The sequence below is a fragment of the Heloderma suspectum genome, chromosome 1, assembly GCF_057233095.1.
Source record: "Heloderma suspectum isolate Gila_16-S chromosome 1, 16-S_ref, whole genome shotgun sequence".
NCBI classification, from domain to species: Eukaryota; Metazoa; Chordata; class Lepidosauria; order Squamata; family Helodermatidae; genus Heloderma; species Heloderma suspectum.
Genome location: NC_139458.1, coordinates 410,031,462 through 410,047,354, shown reverse-complemented (window position 1 = coordinate 410,047,354; position 15,893 = coordinate 410,031,462). Strand labels below are relative to the sequence as shown.

Sequence of the window (15,893 nt, the reverse complement as noted above, 5' to 3'; positions counted from 1 at the left end):
AATGCATGCAACTTATCTTACTTCCACACTTTTTTTAAAATTTTCCCTGAATTTCAAAAAGCGGCTGCGGTATGAGGACTTCTAAATACAGACAGAATGTCGGGATAGATGAGTCAGTCAATTTGCAGTCCATATCGCTTTCACATGCATTCATTCATAACTCTGTTCCATCCTGTTTCTGCATTAATCTGCATCTTTTTGTTAATACACAGAAAACTTTGCATTTGAATAGTATTTTTAATGTATGTATTTTCAAAGTAGTCATTTAAAATACATTGTGTGTGTGGGGGGGGGGTTAAATCTGAGAACTATGCTGAAATATTTGAGACGTGCAAAAGCCAATGGACAACTAAGTTCCAATCTATACATCAGTCCAAGAGGTCAGTTCATATCGGCATGCACAAAGGTCAAATTTTTCAAACATCCCTAATAGAATGTGAGTGCACCCAGGCTATTTCCCCCATTAAAAAGTTCTAACACCCCCAAATCGCTTTTTTGACTTGTAAGCAACACTGTGGGGGCAGGGGGTTACACATATGGGAGCCCACCAAAGAGGGCCCAGAGCCAGAAGGGCCATCATGGGCCCCTGAGTGCACCCCCAAATTTTGCTCCTCCTAGGTGAGAAGAGTGCTGGCTGTGTAGAGATTATAACTTTGCAGAGACTTTGGAGCAGTACCTACAAACACATGAAGCTGAGCCAAAGCACTAGTCCTTCCTTTATGTGATTATGTGAATAAAGCAGGGCGACTGGGTGATAAAAGCCTCATCTGGAAGCACCCCTGATATTCAGAGACAAACAGCCTCTGCATATAGAACAGAGTGGGCAGAAGGTAAGATATCCAGATGTTTTGAACTTCAACTTCCAGAAGCCCCTGCCAGCATGGCCAATGGTCAGGAATGCTGGGAGTTGAAGTCCAAAATATCAGGAGATCTACTTTCTGCCCACCCCTGGAATAGAAGCTCCAGGTAGCTAGTATGAAAAGACATGGGATAGATTTTTCCTAGGTCTACTGCCCGAGATGCTTTTAAATGGAAATGTCAATGAGTAAACCTTGGAGCTTATGCATGCAAAGCATGTGCTCTACCACCAAGCTATTGGTCCTCCCTCCCTGGTATTGTACAGCTGTTATTGCCTATGGTACACACATGCATCTTTCCTGGCCCACCATGGTGTCTGGGTTTTTCAGGTTTCTGTGGCAATTCCATTCTAGTAATACTTGCAGGAAGGCAAAACTAGCCCTGAGTAATGCAACCCACACTGATCCAAGTGACGCGTATCCTGCCCTGCTTTCACAAGCACATATTGGATCTTCCATAATCTGGCTTCTGTTGTATCAGCATGTTCACCCCACAACCCATACACTAGTCAGGAGCCTGACAATTATAGCACTGATCAAATATGATATTGCACCACCAGCAAATGAAGTGGTTTGTTTTAAGTGTATATCTCCTGCAGGAGAACAAGGCAGAAAAACTGTTACCGGATTTTGGAGTTTATTCACTTGGGGCTCATTTCTTAGGTGTGTTGCTTCCAGAAGAAATTTAACAGTACTAATGGTAAATCCATCAGTGCCTTTGCCAAGCCAAAACCTGATGACACCCTAAAGATATTTAAAACAAGCGAGAATGAATAGCTTTGCTCATTTCCCCAAAGAACACATTTATAGTGAACATATTTCCCACAGTTATCTAAACACATAACTTGATGTTGCAATTTTTCAGGGGGGAAAAGTAGGTTGGCCTAAAGCTCTACAAACTCCACCATATAGCCTTGGTGCTTATTGGTTCATACTCTTTTGTACCTTAGTGACTGTGTCCTTGCCTGCATCCCATTGTAGTCTCTATGCTCAGCCAATGACAGGTTCATGATCACCCCTTTTATTGATTGATGTTCCGCCCCCTCGCTTAAAAAAAAAAAAATCCTTCCCACCAGAAATGTGCTCTAGCTTACTAGAGCATCAGCCAAAATTACATGGTCAAGCTTTTTCTGGACTACACCACTTTAGGTTGCAAGAGGGAGGAAAAATCTCTCTGCATTTAGAGAATTAGCATATCAGGGGGAAAGGATTCAGCATAACTTAGCATACCCATTTCTGTGAGCAGGTAATCTTTTTCATAGAGGAGTATTTATTTATTCATTCATTCATTCATTCATTCATTTCTATACCACCCAATAGCTGAAGCTCTCTGGGCAGTTCACAAAAAGTGTTCAAACATGCCATCTCATCTGCCAAACCAAGGTGGTAGAGTCATCTGATTCTCTCCTACCCCACTATACTTTATTTCCACTATACATTTGCAAATCCCTGACTTCTTGCTCAATCCTTGTCTTAATTATGCTTGAGAAGCAGCATAGACATTTTAAAAAGAAAGCAATGTTATTGATAAGGTTGCTTAAATTATTCCCCATTAGTTAGTATAACAATTACTTTAAACAAATAATGTTTGATGATAGGATTATCTAAATTTCTTAAAGATAGGAATACTATTGATACTTACATGAATCTCTTCTTGAACGTTTGGGTTACGGAAATTTAAATCTGGCTCTTCCTTTCCAAACTGATGAAAATAACATTGGTTTCTCATCTCATCATACTGCCAACTGGAATTCCCTAGTATGCTCACCTGAAGGCATGAGAGGTACAATATCTCTTTTTATCAAATTAATTAGAATAATCATTGTTAGAATTCTGAATGCTTTCTCAGCTTTCATATTCTACTAATACTTGTGTAAAACCCATGTTGCCATGGGCACTAGTAGTCTAAGGGTGAAACATACTGCAAATTGCAATTCTGGGTAGCACTGGCCAATAAGAAAATCCCACCTGCTGGGAAACCTGAGAGGAGTTGGACTTTTACATTCCTGTACCATCAGATGATGCAGGTGATGCACTCCTGACTCTATGGAAGAAGCAGCAGCTTGGCTTAGCCAGTCCTGTTCTGTGCCTGCTCCATGGGCCTTCCGAGTCCAGGCTGGAGCAGAGCCAGGAGAAGGTGGTGCCTTCATGGGGGCTGCTACTTCCCAGCCTGCACACTTGCCTTCAGCAATAATAATAAATACAATATTCTTATTATTGTTATTATAAATTATTGCAGGCTGGATGGAAAGAAAGCACCATTGCAAATAATGACACCTGGGGAAGCAAATTGGGGAAGCATCAACAATGGGGTGCTGATGGGGGACCAAAGATCTCAACCCTAAAAGGAAAGGGGCAAAGGAGGCATCTGTTTTCTTGGAGGGACAGAAAAATATGGTTGGCTGTGGGTGCCAGGATGCCCCTGAGAGATACAAGGGGAAAGCGGAGGCCCCTTCTGCTGGTGGGGGTCATTTAAAGATAGAAAGATAAGGAGATCAGGGGCATGGGTGGGGGGCTTGCTATACATTCTAGTGGGCATTAATGTCACTTATTTCTTCTTCTGAGGGGGGTTTGATGGCGTTCTATTCATTAGTGAACCATATTCCCCCCCCCCACATTCACTGGTGTGGTGGGTGGGGAGGGGAGGGAGGCAGAGGAGGGCCTGGAGGGTTTCCATGACAACCATGTGGCCTCTTCTCTCACCTCCAGGAGGCTGCCTTTGCACCTATCCAAGTAAAGCAACAGCCCTGCCATGTAATTCTCCAACTTTTTCTTTTCTCCTCCTCCTCCTCCTCCCCCATTTATTTATTTTTATATCAATAAAGTTTTCCCTCATTAACTTCCTTTTTCTGTGTATGCTTTTTCTGTGCATGCGCAGCATCTAGAGTGCTTGAGGGGAGGATGGATAAATGTGGTGGCAGGGACCATCTTTGTTTCTGGCAGAGAAGCTGTTCTTTTTGAAGGCCTGACAGCAGGTTGCACCATCTTTGCTTCTGGCCGGGATGGGCTTTTTGTTTTTAATGGAGGCAGGGAGGGAGAGAGAAACCAACCAAAGGGAGCCACCATCTTTGTTTCTGGCACAGAGGCTTCACTTGTTAACGTGGCAACAGCAAGAAATGCCATTTTTGCTTCTGCCAGAGAGGCTGTTCTTGTTAACATACTGTTTGGCTATTAAAGCTTGAGCTTTGAACTTTTTCAAACTTCCAATATTTTGTGCACATCTACACTGCTCAAGCTTCAGTTTAAAGCAAAAATGAGCAAAATGGGTCTGGTAGATCTTGGATAATAAGCCTTACACTACCATATAGATATGTTGTACATGTTTTCTTCTTGCATTTATGGACAATGGGCCCTAGTTACTCATGCTTAAATCCTATCAGACACAAGCCTGCTTCCAAAAATTGCAGCCCCATGCTAAGTTCTGCTCCTTCTGCCTATAATGCTTAAGTATATTCACCCATGTTGTGATGTCATCACAGTGGCAAAATTTGAATGGGGGGGAATTCAGCATTTGAAGTCCCCCAGTCTGGAAATCCTCATCTCATTACAAGCTGGCCTTCAATGCCTCCAAATTCAGGTCTACCTCATAGTGGAGTTTATCCTCTGCCACTAAGCAGCCTTCCCCACCAGACCCTCATCCAACCATTTCCCAAATAAAAAATGTTCCCTCCTTGAGAAGAGGATGTATTTATTTGATTTGTACATTGCCTTTCTATTGAAAATGGCACCCAAGGTGGCTTACAATCACTAATGAAGCTGGATAAAAACAATAATAAGCAAATACATTAAAATTCAATTAAAAATACAATAACTAGCATCCAGCTCAACAGACCCACTTACACAGCAAAGACCCACGTGAATAAAGCGGTCTTTGCCTGCCAGCAGAAGGACAGCAACAAGGGAGTGAACCTAGCCTCCCTCAGCAGGGAGTTCTACAGCCAGGGAGCAGCCACCAAGGAGGCCCTCTTTCGTGTTGCCACCAAACATGCCTTTGAAGGCAGTGATCTTGAAAGAATGGCTCTCCCAAAGATCTTATGGGAGAAGGCAGTCTTTCAGGTAGCCTGAGCACTTGAATTCTGCCCAGAAACAAGCCAGTAGCTGAGTTGCGTACTTTCTGTAATCAGTGGCCCCAGTTAACTGTCTAGCCGCAGCATTCTTAACCAGCTGAAAGGTCCATTTTCAAAGGTAGCCCCAATGAACTGGCAGTGAGGAGGTCTTGCTAGAGACCAGGCCTTGCCAGCCTCTCCTTAACTAGATATTGTTCCTAAACATGCTTAGGAGCACAATTTCCTGTCTGGGAACAGGGGATTTGTCATTTTCTCTGACACCGGATTTAATTTAGGAGTCAGAGGAAACTACAAATCCTATGCTCCCTGGCAGGAAACTATAATTCAGAGCTAGTTCAGGAACAATTTCTAGTTAAGGAGAGACTGGAGAGGCCTTCCTGTCTCTCTAGTGCTGTTACTGCTGTCTACTCTCCCGCTGCCCCCTTCTCAAGGATGTTTTGTTTTGCCTGGAAACTGAGTGAGGGGCATGGCAGCAAATGGGGAACATGCTTCACCCTGTGAGCTTTCTCAGAAATACTTGAAAGGTGTCAGGGGAAGGGTTGTTTCTGAGCATAATTTGGGAATATTCAGAAGAAAAGTGGATGGATTTCAAGGCATGGTGGGCTAAACACTGCCATTGCTAGTCCCCATTGGCTTCCACTTTCAAAGGGTAGGGAAACATGGGGGAAATAGGCAAATCCCTCCCATGAGAGAAACTTCTGCAGCCTTTTTCTCTTTCTTTTCGTTTTATGTGCCAGGCCAATGCTGACCATGCGCTTCTGGTATTTGGTTTACATTTATTGTTCGGTTCATTGTTGCTGTTGTTGTTTAAATAGGTGTCTGTTTTGGTTTGGCAAACTGGTTGCTCCAACTGTTTTAGGGTGGCCATGTGTCCACTTTTATAGAGGAAAGTCCCCTATTTGAAGGGCTGTGGGAGGACTGTCCTCTATTTTAAAGTGTCCTCTGTTTGAAGGACTCTTCAGCCCAAGTCCGATATAAAGATAAAGAAGCATCAGAAGGAAGAGCTGGGCCTTCATCCATCAACAACACCTGGAGAGCAGACTGAGCAAGGCACACAAGTCGCCTGGTCACAGTTTTCTATATGGTAGTGAGATGTATTTTATTTCTATTTAAATTATAGAAATTATAGATGTAATTTTAGAAATACATATACATTAATGCTGGGGTAGGCAGTCTTTCTGGGCCTGTGGGCGCATTTGCCAATTTGAAAAACTGTCTTGGACAAAATGGGTGTGCCTGCAACCACCTGCCATCATCATTTCCAAAGAATGCCTCTGAACCCCACATGTGGGCCAGTGGCATGCATGGGAAAAAGAAGATGGGAGGTACAGAGGCACTCACTTTGCTCTGAAGTGATCCCAGCTGGCAGGAAGAAAATTTGTTATAATTTTTTTTGAAAAAAATTTAAGTGGAAGGGGACCTTGGCTAATGCCAAGAAAAGTGTCCGAGGGCACACAAGGGCCATGTTGCCTACCCCTGCGTTAGCATATACATATTTGTGTCCTCTTTTGTCCTCTTTTTGTCAATTCGTAAGTGATCATCACCATACTTGCATTGTCTTCAACCTAACGAATGGCTTGAATGCACATGCCTTCCATGCATATACTGTGCACATGGAAAGGGAAGTATAGTCACCCCAGATGGAACTGCCCCCAGTGTCTGTGCACCCATCAGCCCCAACACTAACATCCTTTCTGATGTTCAGTGGAACATCAGGAAGGCGCTCCTACATGTGTACAGATGCACACACAAAGGCTGTCAGGCAGATTCCAGCTGATCGAGAAGCCAGAGCACACAAGGAACTAAATTGGGGAGAGAATCTGCACGCGCATAGCTGTGCTTCCTCTCTCTTTCCTGACATGCCATTGGATGCTCAGTGACTGTACAGAGGGGGGTTGTGCCCTTCAGCATTGTGCTAATTGTTCGTTTTGATTACTGCTTGATCTTGATTGTTTGTTTGTTATCGTTTTAATTTTGTCACTGTCATGAGTGTCATTCATGGGAGGAAGGTGGCATGAAAATGTCTTAGTAAATAATTAATATAAATAAGCAAATTACATTGGGAAGTGTTCCTAAACGTTATGGGGAGAGAACTTGCCCTAATGTAGGGACAATTTGGGGGTGGTGTTTGATGGGTTTCCCTAGGTTTGCCCCCCCAGACTTCATTCTAATTCCTGTTGCAGTGCCCGACTCCGTCTGCAGCAAGTTGGGCCAGTTCATGGATTTTCCAGGCATGTTGTGCGTTTTCCCCCCACAAGTTCCACAATTTGCACAAATTTCTGAGCAATTTGCACAAATTACTGCCATAATTTACACAAATTGCTCAGAAATGTGTGCAAATTGCAGAACATGCAGGAAAAAAAAGTGCAAAAATGTTCCCGGAGTTTGGGGAGAAGCCCACAGCTCAACCACAAATCAAGTTGTATGCACCACAGAACTCAGTCGAGCCAAAAAAGAACCGGATTTCCCAGCAACAGATATGATATCCCTATCCAGAATGGACTACAGCAGCCTTCCCCAACCTGGTTCCCTCCAGATGTGTTTGACTATAATTCCCATAATTCCCAGCCAGAATGGCCACTGGCCTATTAAAGCTCATTTTACAAAACACAGGCACACTGCACTGTTTTACAAAATACAAGACAGAACATTAAAAATAAAATTACTTCTGCATATAGAAAAAAAAAAACACCTGTTGACAGCTCGCCATTTGCCAAAATCACAGTTCGTTCTCTGGTGTTAAACTAGGGAATACTCTGACAACATGGGGGCAATGCTTTCCAAAACTGTAATTTGCAGCCATTTCCCGAATGGTTCCAATCTCAAATTAAAACATGGAAAATGAGAGTTTTCATCCTAGTGAAACCAGTGTCTGACATCTTTGCATTATAGAAACAGAAAAGAACGATCCAACAATGAGTTGGATTGTTTTATTCTGATGTCATGGTTGGCAGGGAGAGGAGGCAGCTGTGAGAATGAGGCTCCCAGCCTGGGCTGCCCACTGAACAAGGGGTATCTACAACGAACTAGTGATGTGAAGTATGTCCTTTCCTGCCAACAGGTTTGTACACAGACAGGGCAAACGTAAGCAAGAAGCAGACTCAGAAAGGCTTGAGATCAAATGGAGTGGGGGTGGAAATCAACACTGTCTTATAGTTCAGTAATCAAGCTACTTACTAAATCCATATTTGGAGAGTAAAATATATCACAAGAAGCAGAACTTCATATCTCTTTTGCTTGGAAACATTTGCAGATCAACGCTATCACAAGACCTAAAATGCTATTACTGAATCACAGACAGATCCTAAATGTGTTTACTCAGAAATCCTGTGTAAGCAGGCACAGGATTTAACTGTTAGGGTCCAATCCTATGCATGTTTAGACAGAAAAAGCCCTACAACTTCTGACGTTCCCCAGCCAGCATGGCTGGCTGGGCTGGGGAACGCTGTGAGTGGTAAGACCTTTTTCTTATAAACGTGCATAAGATTGTGCCCTTAATTAGCAATACAGTCTCTTGAAATCAGTGGAATCATGTTCCAAGAAAATGGTTTTAGGAGCAAGGTACGACTGTGCAAGGGTGTGTTTTTAAAACTCATGTTTTGCTGTTTTCATCACTTTTAGCTAAATTTGCTGTAACAGTAACACAGTTTAGTACATTATACATTTTAAGAATACGTATCCCCTGCTGAGGTGCGTAACATCCCTACAGTCATTAGTCATACTACATTAGAGAAAATGCCCTCTATCAAGACATACCTGACCACACCAGTGACAAGCACAAGTGGTTTCAGGGTGATGGGCATTTAAGAGAAGTTCTGCAAATCTGAGCTGCTAAGATGAAAGCAGAGATTCTTTGCAATACCTCAGCTCCTAATTACTGCTGATAAGAGAGAGGAATGCTATTTCCAGTTATACCTTTTACAATAGCAAGCTACACAAGGATATCATAGAATCACAGGGTGGGAAGGGGCCTACAAGACCATCGAGTCCGACCCCCTGCTCGGTGCAGGCAGCCTGATTCCCAGGCGGTCTCCCATCCAGGTACTAACCAGGGCTGACCCTGCTTGGCTTCCGAGATCGGACGAGATCGGGCGCATCCAGCGCTTTGATACCAAGCAAGTACAAGCTTTTCTGAATATATAGAGTCTGACCCTCACTTAACACAGCTCACTTAACACAATCTGTGCATTTAAAACTTTACTAGCCTGATGGGCTCCCCTCGCCCTCCCCGTGCCCAAAACAAGGCTATCAATGGCTATCAGCCCTGATGGCTGTGTGCTACTTCCAGTACCAGAGGCAGTGAGCCTATGTACACCAGTTGCTGGGGAACATGGGCAGGAGGGTGCTGTTGCACTCATGTCCAGCTTGTGGGTGCCTGGTGGACAGCTGGCTGGCCACTGTGTGAACAGAATGCTGGAACAGATGGACCCTTGGTCTGATCCAACGTGGCTCTTCTTGTGTTCTTAGGAGCTCAAAGCAAATTTGTAAAACATAAAATGGGACACATCCTCCAGCCAAAGACTGAATCCACGCACAAATCACCCAACTCCAAAGGCCCATGTTTGAAACAGGTTGTCTCTAGATTAGCCTTACTCTACCTGGTGCCCTCCAGATGTGTAGGCTACAACTCCCATTATCCCCATATAGTGACAAGTTGGACATGGTGGGAGTTGTAGTCCAACATATCTGAAGGGCATGAGTTAAGGGAAGGCTGGTATAGTTTGTACCCACCATTTTGCAATTCTGTACCCAGTGGAGGCTGGTAGTTCCAATGTTAGTGGGGCTGTAAATCTGTTCTGGGTTTCAGTCAGAACCTTAAATGAGCTGTCCAAGGTGCTGAACCCAGCACTGAATTCTACCCCCCAAATAGGTTATGTACCATGGATAGCTCCTTTAGTGTTCTGACTGGTTCTCACTGAGACCCAGAACAGATTTACTGCCCCACTGACCTCGGAGGCACCAACCTCCACTGCTGTATTCTTTACAGCACTGTTAGATGTTATTCAGCTTTATGACTTCTGTGCTGACAGAATTCTGCACTCACCCAGTTATTCGGCGGCGTGGTGCTCTCGTTGATGTGCTCACAGTCGTGCCAGATGTAATAATCTGTGTATTTTCCAGTCCGGTTGCGACTAAGCTGAAACCACTTGTGCTTGTCACTGGTGTGGTTAGGTATTAGATCCATTATCACTTTTAAACCTTACAAGTCAAGATGCAGAGAAAGAACAGCATGTCAAACAGCACACACACGTATTGTTCCTCAAAGAGAATTAGTTCTTTAAATTATTTTTAAAGGACAGAGGTACAACAGCGAATGAGAATAATAACGCTTTCCAATCTCAGAGGTTATTGCAAAGATTATGGAGCTAGTCCATGTGAAGCGCCTGGAGCTACTTAGAAGAAAAAGTGCTACAGGGCTTCTCCACACCAGGCTTTTTATCCTGCAACTTACTGGGACTTCTGCATCTGGATTCTTTGCAGGATTAAGATTGGCTCCTTACATGGGCTGACATGGGCTTTTTTTTGCAGAACATCCTTTGTCTGCAAGTTCTACATTTTTCATTATACAGCCACCAGATGCCACTGTAATATAGTGGAACTTCGCAATTTCACATGGCCATTAAAGTGGATTGGCATTTATTATTGCATTTTCTTTGATCTTTTTAAAGCCAAGATAAAGATCGGTAAGCACGGGAGACATCCTGGAGATTAACGACATCATGTAAAGGACCCACAACCTTCCATGAATGACCAATCATGAATGTGCAATAAAAGCCTGGCGTAGAAATGTTCATAATCACTAAAGGTTGTTACTAAGAATGGTTAAACATCCTGTAAAAAGGAACTGGCATCTAGTAAAATTGAAATTTTTTAGCAGCTAAACTTTTAATGAAACCAGAAACATTATGGCTTGGCTCCAATGAACCACCAGCAGAATGGGTCTTATCCAGTGGAGGCTGGTGGCTCCAATGTCAGTGGGGCAGTGAATCTGCTCTGGGCTTCAGTCAGAACCAGTCAGACTGGTTCTGACTGAAACCCAGAATGGATTTACTGCCCCACCAACATTGGAGCCACCAGCCTCCACTGGCCTGATCCACCCACTCCTGGCTGCAGCCCCTGAAAAGCCCGTCAATTGGGTAGGAGGGCTTTGGGAATGGCATGGGATGTGATCTAGGAGCTGCAAATGGAGTTGACGGAAATTGCAGGCTGTGGTATGGTGGAGCCAGGATTTACAGGGTTGAAGCAGTGGGACCTTTTGATTAGCAGGGAGGCTAACATCATCTGCCATGCCCTTCAGAATTCCCTGTTCCCTCTGAGCTTAGTTGCAATCCTCACAGTGGTGGTGGCAGCGGAGGGGGGTGGAGAATGGGTTTTCCCAGCAATGATATATTGCTCCGTGTTGTAATGTAAATTATTTTGGGGGGTAGCTTGGTTTTGAATGGGGAATTAAGACTCATTAGCTTTATAAAAGACTTGTTCCTAGTGGAGATAAAGCTGTGCTGAGAAGGATCAACACAGCCGGCAGCATTTTTGGACTCTCCTTGGCGGTGTGGCTACGGGGATGGTCATGATGAGTGCCTGCACTTCAGAATGTACCACTGCACCACGGATTGCAGACCTCCCCCCTTGTGTGAGTGGAAGCACCTTCCATCCACTCATGCTAGGAGCCCTTGGGATCCAACTTTATGTCATCAGGGGTCTCCTTACATTAAGGAAAAATCATGTCAAAGCCTGTTCAGGTTGAACTCCAGCTGCAGTCTTAATATACACAAGCACACACAAAAGAACAAAACATATTTCGTTAGAGCAAAGCCTACCCTTATCATGGATCGCTGCAACCAGGTTTTCAAAGTCTTTCATCGTTCCAAACATCGGATCTACGTCTCGAAAATCCTCTATTCCATATCCGAAGTCTTTTGACACAGATTTGTACAAAGAGCTGATCCAGATTGTTTTTACATTCAGATACTGGACATGATCCAGTTTTTCTTGGATACCTGGTTAGGAAAATAAAGGGGGAAACCAACGATTTCCCCATTACCAGGGCAAGAAACACAGTTCTATGAGAGCTGGTGTGGTTTAGCAGACTTTCGGTTGGATCCAGGATCCAGCCTTGTATGGGAGGAAAGCACCTTTCTGGCAATCCCCCTTCCCTGCATAACCAGGGCCAGTGTCAAAGGTGGACTTGGTTGTGCACCTGCCGAGGGCCCACACCCCTGCAGGAACCCCCTGGCAAGAGCCCCCTGGACTTGCTTCTCCTTCTCACCATCACAACCTGTTTGTTCACCTGCCTCTTGCTCTGGCCCAGACAATGGTGGTGGCATGACAGAGAAGCAGTAGATGCCACTGCCTACTCACTCACTGTCAAGCAAGCAAGTGGCAGCAATGATGAGATCAGGATGAGGAACAACAGCAACTGGGGACAATGGCGGTGAGAAGGCAGATTCACTGTGGGAAGGCATCCATTGAGGTTGTCTTGCACAAGGGCCTTCAAAAATCTGGAGCTGGCACTGCCCACACCACAGCTCACTCCATTCACCAGGGTCTCCTGATTCTCTGTGTAGCATTTTTGGGTTGGTGGAGGAGCTACTATGGAAGGAGGGGGCAGGCAAGTCCAGTTCTGCCAGCACACTGGATCCCGCAGAAATCTAGATCCAACCCTTTGATTCTGCTTGTGCAACTGCTTTGATTCTGCTTGCCCAACATCATTATCTCCATCATGGAAAATGATTTGGAATTGCCATTGTCCTGAACTTGTTAACAGGTAATTTTAGTTTATTATTTGTTATGTTTTGTCTTTCCTCCAAGGAGCCCAAGCATCAGTGACTGGCCCAAAGTCACCTAATGAGCTTCCTGGCGGAGTGGGGACTAGAATCCAGGTCTCGCCAGTCCTAGTCCAACACTTTAACCACTACACACACTGCACCACACTGGTAAGGGAATTGTTTAAGCTAGCCTCTCTCAGTCTTAGATGGGGCCTGGAGTCCCCTGGGCCAAAACTGGCCTCAGAGGGGTGGCACCGAGTGCTAGAATTATCAGCCTCAGAAATAAGAGTGGGATGAGAATGAGCAGCATCTGTGGCAATGGGACTCGAAAGGCAGCCATTTGGGGTGGGGGTGCATAGACTGTTAGACCCCCCCTCTCTTGTCAAAGTTACCTCCCAGTAAAACTAGTTTGTTTGTTTATTTAGTAATACATATTATTAATACTTATATATCACTTTAAATAATAAAATGTCTGTGTTTACCTGGGGTCCAAGATAAAATGGCAGAAGAGGAATTCCAATGATACGCTGATTACTCCTAAGAAGCCATGGTGCTGTCCAAAAATAGCAATTGTGCTTTTTTTTTTTTTCATTAGGGATGTGGGATAAAAGAAACAACTTCCTAGAACTTTTAATTTCAAGGAACATTAAGTAGGATTTTTTTCTAAGACGCAAGAAGGTAAGGATAATTTCAGGGTCAAAGTCCAACCTTCTGTTTTCTGTGAGGTAAACTGCTCTTGTGTTTACAACTCCCTTTCCTCTCACTATGAGTGTTCTTCCACTCCTGAAGCCACTCTGTGTCCTGGCCTTAATAGTCAGAGCTGTTACACATTCTCTAGAAATCGATACAAACATTCAGGTCCAGCAAGTTGCTTTGATGATTGTGCCTCTTGCATAGTAGCGTTTGGATGGAAAAGGTCAAATAGTGCACTTTGGGATGACCTAGGGTGGCCATGTGTCTTACTCTAGAGAGGACAGTCCTCTGTTTGAAGGTAGTCCAAGACCAGTTTTAAGATAAAAAGCCCTAAGAAGGTGATGCAGGGACCATGAAATTGCCCATCAGTAGTTAGAGCACCTGGCAGCAGACTGAGCGGGCACACAGGTCTCCTGGCCACAGTCTTCCCCACTATGGTGAGATCTATTGTATTCCCATTTAAATTACAGTCATTAGTTCTAAATTTGCAACTATACATATAAATAAGCAGATGCACATTTTAGGCAAATCAGTGTCCTGTTATCCTTTTTTGTGATGCATTCCCTGTTTTAGCAATGAGTAAGTGGCACAGAGCAGAAGTGCTGAACCTTAGCCCCAGAGTCAAATCCGGCCTGATTGGGGTCTTCTGGGTTTCCCAATGGCCACACCCCCTTCCCCTAGCTCGACCCCTTTCCCCTGAACACCTATCACTTGGTGGTTTCCCAGGTTTTGTGCAGTTTTACCCAATTCTTAAAGCTTGAAATGGCTCTCCTAGAGCTTAGTTACTGGCAGTAACTAGGAGCAGTAAGCGAAAATAGCAGAGAGCTTCGGCTATTGGGCGGTATAGAAATGAAATGAAATGAAATGAAATGAAATAAATAAATAAATAAATAAAATACACTGGTATTTTTGGTGTTTTGGCCCTGCCCATTTTACCTTTGGCCCCACCCACAAGTGGAATGTGACCCCCTGAGAGCTTCTTTGTAATGGAATTTGGCCCTTGGGCTGAGAGGGCCCAAGGGCCAAATTCCCTGCCCTAGGATGAACTGTGCCCTCTTACCAAGCTTGAATATTTTGAGTGTTATTTTTACTTACCTAAAATATTTCTATTCCACCTTTCCAGAACACTGACTCAGCTTCAGCCTGCATAACTTTGACTCTAACAGAAAAGCTGGACACACCCACCTTTGAGGTCGCCATTGCCATCCTTGTCGGTATCCTTAAATGACCGTGGATAGATCTGGTACATGGGGCTGGCTTGCCACCAGCTGAGGCATTTGGGGGACATGACAATGATAGCAACTGTAGCTGCCACGAGCACCAGGGAGGCTGCAATGATCAACCAAAAGAGAATCTCTCTGGTAACTCTGTAGCATGCCTGAGCCGAAAACTGAAGGACAACCTCTTTGGGCATTCCTGCATAAGGCCGTACACTGCTTAATTCTTGCGCCGTTCCTAGTTTCATGTCAAGAGCACATGGGTTGGGCAGCTCTTCGACCTCCTTTTCCTCCGGCTCCTCACTTTGAACAAACCCATGGTTCTCCAAGCCTTCTTTGTTGTTCAGCTCGATAGAGAACACCGTCTCTTTGCCAACCATTTTTACTCAGTTCCGTCTCAAGCCTCTCAGAAGACGTGCTGCAGCTGGAAGAGGTGGGAAGAATACCTCCAGCCAGTGAAATACCTTCCGTTGGTATCATTAATCCCTGGTTTATAAATAAACCCAACCGACCAGTCCAAAGTCTGACTAAGATTAAGAGCGTTGAGTGCTCCAACCACTTCGAATAAGAGTCTTTTCTTCAGAGAGTGGTGAAATATTGCACAAGAACAAAGATCCAGCTCGTTCCAAGTACACTTCAAAAGAAAAAGTCGAGGCTTCAGGAATGGCAACCGTTTTGTTTTGTTTGCTGGCAAGGCACCAATGCCTTTAACACTTACCTGTCAGGCAGATGTTCAATAGGTTTCCACCCATTGCTGCATACCCCCTTCTTCTGGGGAAAGCAACATCTGTTGGATGTCTGCAGTTGTTCGAAAGACAGGGATCTAGGATGGCCCTACTCATTGCCAAAAAAGAGGAAACACATCACCCAAAAAATAAATTAAAAAGAGGATGAAAGAAGATGTGGATTTGCCTAAAATGTGCACATGCTAATTGGTATGTAGAGATGCAAATTTAGAAATGAGTATAATTGCAATAGAAGTAGTGTACACCTCACCAGAGTGGGGAAGACTGATCAGGTGACCTGTGCACCTTGCTCAGTCCGCTGCCCAGGTCCAACTGTTGATGGACCCCTGCAAGGACCCTGCTCTCTGTTTGTTATCTTTAAACTGGACTCGGCCTGGACAGCCCTTCAGACAGAGGGCTGCCTTTCAAAGAGACGATGGTCCTCTGACAGCCCTCCAAATAGAGGACTGTCCTCAGTAAAAGAGGAGACATGGCCAGCCTAAACAGGGCTGATCGGAACCATCCAGTTCAGCCCTGATTTGGGGCAGAACACCAAATAGAATGATTC

General features: G+C 44.4%; 1 protein-coding gene across 2 annotated transcripts in view; it reads right to left on the bottom strand.

Annotated features, from left to right (window-relative positions):
• SLC3A1 (solute carrier family 3 member 1) overlaps window positions 1-15,231 on the bottom strand; it is a 28,178-nt gene extending 12,947 nt beyond the window's left edge. Inside the window, exons 1-5 of one of the 2 annotated variants that reach the window (XM_084828961.1) lie at window positions 14,569-15,231; window positions 11,743-11,922; window positions 9,969-10,123; window positions 2,500-2,625; window positions 1,482-1,601 (exon numbers count right to left, since the gene is read on the bottom strand). In XM_084828961.1, coding sequence (XP_084685087.1) covers window positions 1,482-1,601; window positions 2,500-2,625; window positions 9,969-10,123; window positions 11,743-11,922; window positions 14,569-14,980 — 993 coding nt within the window. In that variant the 5' untranslated portion in view covers window positions 14,981-15,231. The remainder of the gene's footprint in view (window positions 1-1,481; window positions 1,602-2,499; window positions 2,626-9,968; window positions 10,124-11,742; window positions 11,923-14,568) is intronic. The other variant, XM_084828962.1, reaches the window with a different exon arrangement.
• Window positions 15,232-15,893: the final 662 nt, after the last annotated feature.